The 12,557-nt window shown below is 26.9% G+C and overlaps 1 protein-coding gene across 3 annotated transcripts in view; it reads right to left on the bottom strand.

Annotated features, from left to right (window-relative positions):
* LOC132951305 (adipokinetic hormone/corazonin-related peptide receptor variant I-like) overlaps positions 1-12,557 on the bottom strand; it is a 97,314-nt gene that overhangs the window by 42,785 nt on the left and 41,972 nt on the right. For all 3 annotated transcript variants that reach the window (XM_061023126.1, XM_061023128.1, XM_061023127.1), the window contains exon 6: positions 12,290-12,413. In XM_061023126.1, the coding sequence (XP_060879109.1) occupies positions 12,290-12,413 (124 nt within the window). The remainder of the gene's footprint in view (positions 1-12,289; positions 12,414-12,557) is intronic.

Genomic DNA, 12,557 nt, shown 5'->3' with positions numbered 1-12,557 from the left:
TTTTCCCTGTTACGTTTTATAGTAAAAAAGATATATACATATAATTAAAAACAATTCCATTAGATTTCTATGCTTTCAATATTATGTTTATAGAACTCCTCATTATTCCTTTATATAGTAATAGTTTTTTTAACTAATACAACAGCACGATTTATGCAACTTAAATTAAAAATGTTGTATAAAATATTGAATATTAATATATTATGATATAGATTATCCTAAAATAAACATAGAATGTCATGCATTTTGTAATGAATCCAATGGATTGTAGAATTGCTAATCTATTTTATTATTAATATTTTTAATGAAAATCTGCATTTATCTTTGTACCTATAAAATATTGATTATTTTAATAAATCTTTAGTATATTTATTTGATGCTATATATTTTAATAATGATAAAATAGCACCTTTGTAAGAATTATTTTACTCGTTACTCGTAGTCATTATTAATCTGTAAGCTCATAAATGTGGTTTAATTTTATTGATAAGGTATTGACTATTTGACATTTGGTAATTTTAAACTGCTGTACAAACAACTAAAACTTTGTCTAAAACATTTTTATTTAGACAAGTTTAAAGTTAAGATAGTTCCAATGTATATGTTATACCTATTATTATGGTTTTCGGTCCCTATATCGATGACTGAAAGCTAAATAAATAACTTTGAATACATTTATTGAAGACCTATTTATAGTATAGTATGAGTTTATTAGATCTATAATGCTGCTATACATCTATACTATACTATTTTATATTATAACAATCTATAACGAATTCAACAACCTCTCAAAAACACTTAGGGCCCGTTTTACAATCATAGTTTAAACCTCGGTTACGCTTAACCCACTGATTTTAGTGCCGCCTATTCGGCGGTTTAACCTTAGTTTAACAATTGTAATACGGGCCCTTAGTCTTAACTAACTAAAGTTGTTACGATCTCGGGCTGATTGCAAGGTTTTTTTTTTTAATTTTACCTACTGATTGTTAATTTATTGACGATAATTACATATTGTGCATTCCTCAAAAGTTATTTTATTGACGTTTATCGTAAACAGTAAATATCAACTAGATTGAGAATTAATATAAGTACTTGTAAAAAATCGGTAACGTAACAAGTTCAAAGTTTCGTGAAACTAACAAATTTCTATTTCGTGATGTTTTACAATCTGTGGTCAAATTAAGTTAATTATCGGTACCTATATAAATATAAATTTTTTCTTTTTTGGTGAGTCATCACTTAGCTGTGAAAAGAAATGTATCTACACATTAAATTTAACGACACACGTATATTATTTTATATTAAGTTTTTTGTTTCTATTATATACTGTGATGAACGTACCTCGTCTTCAGCACAAAAAACATTTTTATCATATTATAAAAAAAACCACGCAAAAAGTGATCATAATAATGTATAAAATCCACCCGTAAAACGTTTACGTTGCTTACTGCACGTCGCGTCACATCGTAAAGAAAAATGTTGGTACAATATGTTGTACTCGCACGTGCAGCTCTATTTTACGCGATCGTTGAAACAAAACGACTATTATTATAATAAGAACGCAAGTCTTTCGGGAAGGTGGACGACGTGTATTTTCGGAGCAAAGATCGATTCGATGGCGGTGAGTATAGGGGAGAGGACATTGAGGAAATGGATGACTGCCAGGGTTGTTCGTCAACGTTTTGCGTCGGACGGAAAACACGGAAATTGTAAAAAGTGTTTAGCACAAAATTAAATAAATAATATGATAACGGCAACGATAATGATAATATTATACGACGTACCTATCTTCATAGCGCAACGACTAACGAATACAATATGAGCGACTCGCGGACAAACGCTTTTAGCACGTCATTATCACCCGAGCACACGTCCCGTATACCATCGCATTATTAATAATATAATATTATATCACGAGACATGAGTGCAATAATCGACGAACTGCGCCAGTGTGTGTCGGCTCGGCTCCTTCTTATTACATTTGTATCGTCACATAATAATTATACATTGTCATAAATATTCATAATAATCTCGGATTCAGTGCACCATACATGGCTAATACATGAATATCTTTGATTGTATGTATAGTCATATGTTTGAACAAATAATTAAATTTCATTACACAAAACAAACTCTTATGTTGAAAACAAAAAAAAATGTTTAAAAATGTCTTATTCAAATGTTTTATTTTATTTTAAAACCGTGGAAAATATTTATGAATCCTTTATAATATTATCAATACATTTGTGGAATCTCCTAATTATTTAACGTATTTTTTTTTATTTTTTTTATTTTTCTCCTTAAATAACTACATCATATTTTAATTTTACAGACATATGTATATTTCAAAAATAAATTTATATTTTGTTTCAACTTGTAAAATGTATTGTTGGCCAACGCCACGATGTCTTGATGGTCACGTATACGGCCCGTAACTATACACGTCGTTTATTAGTATCACTAATGTATATATAATAATAATATATACGTTAATCATTATTCATTATACATGTGTGATAACAATGTATTGCAGTTTTATTTGCAACGCGTGAGGCCAGACGAGTGAGATTAAAACAATTAGATTATTATATATTATACAAATCTGAAATCACGTCGTAGATGTCGCTTTGCGTAAATTTTATCATAACCAAATATACCGCGTGGACAACGAAGGGTGTGTGGAACAACTTTACTAGTATTATGTAGTAACACGAAGACAGCAATAAAATAATAATATTATAATATGATATCGGGTTAAAAATGTATACGAGTTTTTTTCTCGTAATCGGAGAAATACCTAGTACCTACTAATACCCGTGGGAACATAGGGACATTTCCCCGTGGGCCAAGCCGTGTCTATACTAGGGAAATTAAATTATTCACTGACACGCAGAACCCATGATTTGTATGTAGTTCAACTGAAGGAAAGTCTAAACATATAGTTATTTTGAAACCGTATGTTTGTTGAACCATGCAAATTTAAATTGTATTTTCAGTTTTCACTAGACCACGACAGTCATGTAACATTGAGTAGGTATGTACTAGAATAATCCATACAATTACTTAAAAATCTCACTATTGATTTATCATTATTTATAAATCCGACAGATTATAGATAACATAATGGCTCCAATTCACAAACGATAAGGCTATAATATACTCTAAACGTGTTTACCCATATTTGTAGTACGTGACAGTCAAGACATTAAAATATGAGCTTTATGAAATATGAAACTCTCAAGCTAGACTTAGTTAACAACAATTTAAACTTAATTTAAGTATAACTTGTAAGTTAGTGTAATGGGCTGAAACACTATAACGGCATTTATCTTTTACTATGATATAAGTGCATATGGTACATAAAACAGATCAAAGACGCATCTTATATTAGTTATATATTATTATAATGAAGTCCACCACATATCTACACATTAATTATTTTTGAATAATTTAGTAAATGTATAATACCTAGTAATAGAGAAAAATAAATGTGTGTGCAATGTATATCGTTTCTTCGCTTGCTCTTTTACTACTCTACCAAGTCATCGGTAAACATTTTATTTTAATACACGTTCAATTGAACTCGGTATAACTAAGAGACTTATAAAAATAAAAATTATTATAATTTTTTATCCCCCCTCACATTTGATATTATCAGTCAGTGATACACAGTATCAGAGATAGACACAATTTTATAGTTACGTACACGCGTAACATTAAGTATTTTTTAAATATGCAAGAATTATTTACTTAACTAAAATATAATGCAAAAGATCAGAAGCATTAGTAAATAGATATGATTCTGAATTTCCAACAAACAAGAATTAGGTCTTAGGTATTCAAAAATTATACATACTTAAAATTTTTAAAAATAAGACAAATGAAAATTAGCAAACTTTTGAAATATATTTTGAAAAACTATAACGTGTGTTTTCCATATTATCTTATATGCTACATAATAAACAGTAATTTTCTTAAAGCCATGTTACTTTTACATTATAAATGTATCTTATCTTCCAATTAAGTATGCTGATTAAAAATACATTTTAAACCATTCTTAAAGTTAAATATTTAGTTAGAAACATTTATGATTAAGACTCGTAAAGTACTTTTTCAATTTCCAATAATTTTATAGCAGCGCTGGATTGAGAATTTTCGGCCAGCCGAGATTATAAATTTCTATCAGCCCTCAAAAAGAATCGACCCATTTGACAAAAAATGTAGTACCTCATTTCTTATTTTATTTACATTACAATCAAAAAAGTCGAAGGATAAATTGATTTTTTTTAAATATTTAATTAGGCATACATTAGTTCATAGTATTGTTTCTCATATTTACAAATTATACAATATAGAGTATTAAGTTAAGTAGTTACTATTATGCAGTTATGCCGGGTCGCATAAAAAATGTATTAATTAAATGGTTCAATAAAATGTAATGGACCAATCATGGATTACTAAATCATGTTTAAGGGATCATTAGCTCAATATTGATTCGTTAAATGTTTGGTGATTGATCGTACAACCCGACAGTAGTTAGTGAACTATAGCAAAGGCAATCATTTTATTGTTCACTTATCTTCATAGATACTATGCACATAATAAATCTTCCAAATAGAAGTATAAAAAAATGAAAAATAGAAGTTTAGAGCCCTAAGTTACGGTTGGTATTATAGGCTGAAAGACCTTCTACGCTCAGAAACGTTTTTCGTATACAATGATCTTATATTACCGATTGAATTCAAATTTAACATATCCATTATAAAGTGACCCAAACGACACTTAATGTGCATCAGAGCGGTACCCGTTTTGTCCAATTTTATATATTCACTTTTACTCGGAAGCTCTAGTTTATATTTTTCTGGAATGAAATGTCCAATACAGTAATATTCAACCACAGATTAAATAGTTTAATAATTTAATATGTGATACAACTGACGCATTTATTGTTATTGACCAACAATTTTGATTTATATATTTATATCATTCTGCATTATTCCACTACCTAGAAATACTAGATTATTTTTGCCTGAAAATAATAACGGCCTATTTTTTTTGGCTAGGTCCAAATTTTACAGTGCCCACCGAGACCCGCGCCTATTTTATAGGAACTAAGTTAGGTAAATTAGTTATTTAATCTTCAACCGCAATGATAGATCTATACGTGATAAATCATTCTGAACAAAACTCAGTTAGCGTAAAAATTATTAAGATTATATTAAAACAGTTTCATAATTATATATTTTGTATCAATGTAGATAAGCGGGTACATTGTAATATTAAAATTATATAAATCAAAATCATGTTCACTGTTATTTTTCTGAGATTCCCAATATGTATCCTTAATTACGAGAAATTCAAAAAAAAACTTTTCTACTTTTTAAAATAAATGTCAACATCACAGAGGTATTACATCAAAGTTCGTGAGTTATTTTATTATTTAATAAAAAAAAAAATACGCGAATAACTCCCTTGAATATAAAAATTAGATTTTATACCTATACAAAAATGTCAGAAATACCGTTATAATATTATATAATACAAAATGTATGGTATTAATATGAACTTATCTTCAGACGACTATAATAATGTTTCATATAAGATATTATATATATTGTATTATAAAATTACATTCGACATCTTGTAACTGTCAAATGAATCAGTCTGAGTATTTTTAATTTTTTGTTCAGAGATTAGAAGTTCTATATTTTCTTTAAAATAGCAGATGAAATAAATAAGTATGTTTTAAAAATTTGAAATTTTTTTTATTTAAGCGTTTTTTCAGTCACGCATCCAATGAAATAAATAAATCGATTAAGTCTACTTATATTATTAGTCCTCGCAATCGGCAAAACTACAAAAAATTGTTTATATGTGTAAAATTATCCACGTATAACATGTGTGTAAATCTAAATTGTATATAAACCTAAATTGTATCATAATCATAATGTTTGTTTATTTTTTTTTTTAAGTAAGGACCATTTCATTTTCAGTCTACCTATTGTATCATGTAGCTTGATAGAGGATAGATTTGAATGATGTTGAAGTTTTTTATGAAATCGTTTATAAGGTTAAGAGAATTAGTTAATTTATTCGATATTTTTTTGTGACTAGGCATTCTTGTTCTTTGCCATTGGTTTCGGGATTATCTTTTTCTGAGAGGAGTTGTTGAATGTAATGGGTGATGTTTGTTTTATATGGTTTAGTAGTTGAAGGTTCTAAGGATGATTCTAATTGTTTTGTTTGTTTTTGAAGTACATTGTTTATGTTTCATGTTTTGAAGTCTTCTAGTTCCTTTTTTGTGTTTTGTATATCGGTCGAGTGGTGTACTGTTGTAGGTTCCTTATTGTGACTCTAAATGCTCTCTCCTGTTTAAGTTGATATGTATGGAATTCGGCATTAATTTCTTGTAAGAATTTTATAATTAGTCTGTATGCATTTGGTATTTGGGTGTATTGGTAGTAGTTAAATACTGTTTACTTTTTACATATAAATTGATCTTCGACGTTAATTATTTCTTTGATCTTGATACATAGTTGGTCGAAGGTATTTATAGACTTAATAAATTCGTACGGTGGAGTTAGATTCTAGTGATTCAGATGGTTCGTCATCCATAGTTTCTGTTTTAGTAGTGTGAGTATTAAAATATAGCATAACGGCATGGAGAATATTTTTTGATGTTTGGTCGCGGGAGATCGGAGTAATGAGGACTTTTGATTTTTTTGTGTACTCCATTTTTCACTAGTACCTAGATAATAGATTTAGTTATTTCGGTCAGAGGATCGTTATTTTTATTTGGCACGCTCCGTATATACGTGTTTTTGGGATAATTAGTGAAGGTACTTTTTGCTTAATATTAAGCATTGCGATAGTGCAATACATTTATCATGATAAACTTTGTACATATATATATTGGCTATGGTTGGGAAGCGGCACTTCTAGGTGTTCCGCCGCCCGAATTATATTTAATTTAAAATGTTACCAATTCCTTAGCCGCAGAGGTTTTATTCTTCGGATTACGATGTAATGTTAATTGTTGTTTTACTGTTGTTAAGACGATGTTTTTGGTTTTTAACTTTAAATAAAACAAATCTTATGGAAGCGGCGTACATACGATGTAGTACGGACGGCTGACATCGCAAAACTATAATATGCATATTTATGTCATTAGATACTTTTTAGTTGTCATTCGTCTCGCAAGATTCATGAAACCTGCGTTCACCGAACTTACTGGCTGGAATCACTAGCGATAACGCATGTTTAAGAGAAGTTTTTTATTGGAATTATTTTTTTATCCATAATTGCTTATGCTGTCAGCCACATGAACATTCATATACCAAATTATTCCGTTTATAAGTGCATCTGCTGTCATATAAATTCACCCAAAACTCGGATTTACGTATGATATAGAAGAATGGGTTATCACTTTACTTAGCAAACACTCAGAGTTAAAGATGGAATATGATTTATTCACCAACATTAAAAAGAAATAAAATCGAATTAATCATTGAAATTTTTCTATACAGGATAATAAAAAAATATTCTAAAATAATGGAAGAAAATAACCAAAACATATTTTGTTTCGTATACAATTACGCAACTTTAACATTATAGTACCTATACATTTAATATTATGCATAAGCTACGAATATCCTATAATGATATTATTAAAAAATGTACGTTACGTCATCAATCGAGAACGGCTGATCCAATTTGGTTCAAATTTTTTTTCAGATGTTTGTAATTTATTGCCAGGAGAAAGTTTTTACGAAAAACCGAATAATTTTTGAAATATTTCATATCACAAAGTAAATTAACATGTTTATTTAATTTAAGATGTATTGTTTTCATTAATAATAAATTGGCCCATATTAGATTATTTTGTACCATTCCTAATTATTCACGGTTTTACTAAGAGTGAGTATGACTAATGATAAAAATAAATAATATTTTATACAATCTTAAAAATAATGAGTTATACAAGTATGCTTATAGTATATAATATTATTGTGATTTAAATGATTTTGCACATAGGTAGAGTAATTTAATATAACCGTAAATTATGTTCACTCGTTTGGACATAAATTCTCACACTTCATGTTTTGGTACTAATTATTTTTTAAATTCACCGGGTAATTTTAATTACTTATAGATATTACTCATGTAACATTTTCAGACGCTTTACATACCTACTTATTTAAACAAAATGTTTTTTTATAATATATCAACTATATCCATTCCATTTATATTTATAATGTTTCTTGAAAAAAAAATTTGTATGAGATTAAAAATTAAAACATAAATTACCTAGTTATTTTCATAACTTGCATTATTCATTATTATTATCATAATAAAATTAAAGATAAATTAAAACTTCAATATTTGACCAAATTCTGCAGCAACCCATGATATGTTAAACACCCTACAGCGGCCACAGCATCATACTACTAGTAATTTTTTATAAGTAATTTTAATTGATTACTCTGCTCGTTATCATTATTATTAAATGGCAAAAATATAATAGATAAATAGTAGATTAGGACTTCAGTAAGTGAACCATTTATGATGGTCAAATATAAAACAATCAAATGAAATATGTATGGACGCACAACTTATTGTTTTCCTCTCACTCCCTTTAATCACTTGGTTTAAGTATTAATGTAACTGCAGATATTTCATTGTAACTTAATTACAATTATCCCGCTCATTTTACGGCAAATATAAATATTTGCGCATTAATAATAATTTACCTGTGATTTTATACCGTAATGCGTATTTAAATATTGAGTATTATTTAAATAGTTGATTTACATTTATTTCCAAAATATTCGTAATATGGAATCGAATATATTTTGGAATTTATATAAGAACTGAGATGTATGCCGTTTTTATTCCGCACCATGGTTACAATATAAAATAAAATAAAAAATAATATGGATATAACATTTTTTTTTCAACTGATTCGGTAGTAACATATTTTTATTTATTTGTTTTGAAACAAAATGGTAGTTCATGTATGGGCGTTATTTTCATAATGTTTTGTGAACTATAAAACACCACCATACGCGTACCTATATTAGGTAGTAGGTACCAAGTGTTCAGTTCAGTGATTCATAAATAATTTTATTGATTACCATGGCAAAATATCGTACTATTAATAGTTATTTTAATAAAAGTATAGTATCTATAGTTTGTACTGTATTTTCTTATTTTTTAGTAAAATTAGTATATAGTGTAAAATAAGCGTATTGTTTTTAGTGACTTTTTACCGATAATAACGTTGGTAAAAACAATACGTTTATACGTTTAATTCAATCAATATAAATGGACAGGCCTAATCCCTGAAATAATTCTGTAAGTTGTAACCTATCTAGAGATGGAATATATACCAATCACCAAGAATACTTTATTATCAATAATATCAAACTAATTTTAGTATTCAGTAATACATAATGTAAGACGGCGCATTGTGTATGCAAAATGACTACACGCTTGATAACATAAACATTATTATATTAATTCAATCGGAGAACAGTTCTTTGAATACTGATATTTATGTGTTTCCCCAGTACTGCTGTTATTATAAATTAATTTAAAATTAGATTTTGAAAATATAATAGCATAATATATTTTATTAGGTTCAAACAGTAATACATTATAAAGCTTTAAAATGTAATAATACAGTAATAGTATACTGATATGTAAATTGTATTTGAATGTTTCACTTAGAAGTTTATATTAAATTAAATAGGATTTAGATGAAATGAACATTTCCCTTTGCCATATTGTTAAAGCAGAAAATCATGATTTTATATATTGTTTATTAAACTATAAAGTCTAATAGAATACCACTCCTGGGAACTATTGTAATTATTTTGAAAACATTTTCCATTTTAAAACAATATATTTGGTTTAAATAAGTTAATTGTGTAAAAATTAATTTAGATAAGTTTTTTAAAAAAAAGTAGGTAACCATTCTGCTGTATAGTAAGTGTTAAATTGTACTCGTCATGAGTAGGTCACTTTATTAGCATGTGTTAAATTGTAACTCATTGCATACAATAAATGGTTTTGAGGAAAAATTTAGAGGTATATTATTATAAGTATATTTTTTGTATATTTATATTGTTGCCAAAGGAATTTGTTTTAAAATATTTAATGCCATACGTTAAATTGATTTTTAGCAAATACATGGCATTATTAAATATATTAATTATATTTATTATAATATATAGGTAAGCAAAATCATTAAATTAAACTAAATGTTTTGAAAATTTAATTGTGTTTTACTTGTATAAAATATAATAATATACGTAAGAGTTTCAAATTTCCTCAAATATTTTTGAATTACAACGAAATAACAAAAATCAATATTCGTCGCTTGAATATTTAAATTTGACAACATTTTAAAATCAAATATCTATCAAAAAAAAAAAAAAAAATATGTGATATTAAGATTTTTAGATTTTCAGGTTTTAGTAAGAACTAATTATAAGATACGAGAAATGTATTAAAAATGTATTACACACAAGTCGTAGCTATAAAACTTTAACATTTTTAACTACCAAATAATTATCAAAATTCCAATATTAAACGATATTAAAAAAAATTGCATTATCATTTTATCATAGTTAAATAATAATTCACAGTCAAATAGGTATCAATGAATAAATAATTATTAGCAATTTTCACCAAAAACTTAAAACACGTTTGTAATTATTTTTTTTAACTATGTTTAGCATAAAAATAACTATTGTAAAACTTAATTGTATTCAATTGACAAAATATTATGAATAGAAGCAAAATTATATTTTATTCTAAGTACGTCAAAAACTGATATTAAGGGGACTGCAGCCGATGAAAAAAAATTAACTTTTAGACCAAAAAGCTAGACAAAACTGAAAGAATTTGGTTTGACAGATTTTAATTTTGAAAACGGATTATGATTGATCAACAAGTTTACTAGGGAATGATTTTGAATATATTTTTTTTTAGCCGTTTAAAAAAATATCGAACAAAAAATGATATTTTGTATTTATATTATTCATTATGACACTAACAATAATTGGAATATTCAAAATCGCCTCGATCATTCCCTAGTAAACTTGTTGATCAATCATAATCCGTTTTTAAAATTAAAATCTGTCAAACCAAATTCTTCCAGTTTTGTCTAGCTTATTGGTCTAAAAGTCACTTTTTTTCATTGACTGGAGCCCCTTCTAGACCCCTTAAGGTTTAATTTATGATACGGAATTTAAATATATTGAAAAACATTATAACAAACAAAATTAATGTTTAGATTGGTCAAATCTACATAAGTTTTGACTTTGACAAAACCGGCTACAGCACCCTTAACATGATTTTTTTCATTGACTGGAGCCCCTTCTAGCCCCCTTAAGGTTTATTTTATGATACGGAATTTAAATATATTGAAAAACATTATAACAAACAAAATTAATGTTTAGATTGGTCAAATCTACATTAGTTTTGACTTTAACAAAACCGGCTACAGCACCCTTAACATGATTTTTTTCTTTTGTATTTAAACCTATATTTTATATTATTTTTATTATTTACTTTTTCTTTCGATGGTTGTTGATTTTATTAAACTTAATAAGATTTCTTATACAATATAAATTTTGTATGTCAACAAAAACACTTAGTTTACTCCATGTCAACATTCAACTAATATAATTTTTGAATGCTGTACTAACATTATTAGAAAATATTTTTTTAATTTACTATCCGTATTGTGCAAATAAATAATATACTTACTAATCACTACATGTAAATAAGAAATGTGTTTATTATAATGTATATATTTATATTCTATTGTTATAGTTCTATATAATATATATAGTATTCTAAATAATCCAATCAATTAAATGTTCTTTTATCATAAAACAGTTATGACGATTCTATGTAAATTATCATTATAAACTAATGCAAATATACAGTAATGTATTCAGTTAATTTGAATTTATACATAAGGCTATTAACTCGTATCGATGGTCGATGTTATCAAAACCACTATCATACACGAATACAATTTTATTTTTATTTGTTTGGTTGTGATAGTTAATCATGTATAACGTCAGAACATCCACTTTATAAAAATATAAATAAATAAAAAACGCAAATCGTAATAGTTTTATGATAGATTTTTTAACAAACAAATTAAAATCGTTCAATGTATAACGGGCATTGGTTTTTAAAACGATATCACTATTATTATTTTTATAAAAATAGATAATAGGATTTCCAAATTAATTTTTAAAAAAGCACTCACCAAATAGCCATAATGTAGTAGGGGGTCCAACACACAACAAACACTATGACAATAATGATTGTCATCTTTAATGTTCTACTTTTGGCACGCCCTAAAAATCCCAGACGACGCACATTATCTGTACCTACAAAAAATAATGATATTAAAAAATATGAATACCTAAGTATGTTATCATTGATTAAATAAATATAAATTATACAGCAATTGATCGAATTCAACTGAATAATGTTTCTTTTTTCCCATTTGAACTACCACATCCCGCCAGATA

This window comes from Metopolophium dirhodum, chromosome 8 (genome assembly GCF_019925205.1).
Source record: "Metopolophium dirhodum isolate CAU chromosome 8, ASM1992520v1, whole genome shotgun sequence".
Classification (NCBI taxonomy): Eukaryota; Metazoa; Arthropoda; class Insecta; order Hemiptera; family Aphididae; genus Metopolophium; species Metopolophium dirhodum.
This window is presented reverse-complemented; position numbering and strand designations above follow the sequence as displayed.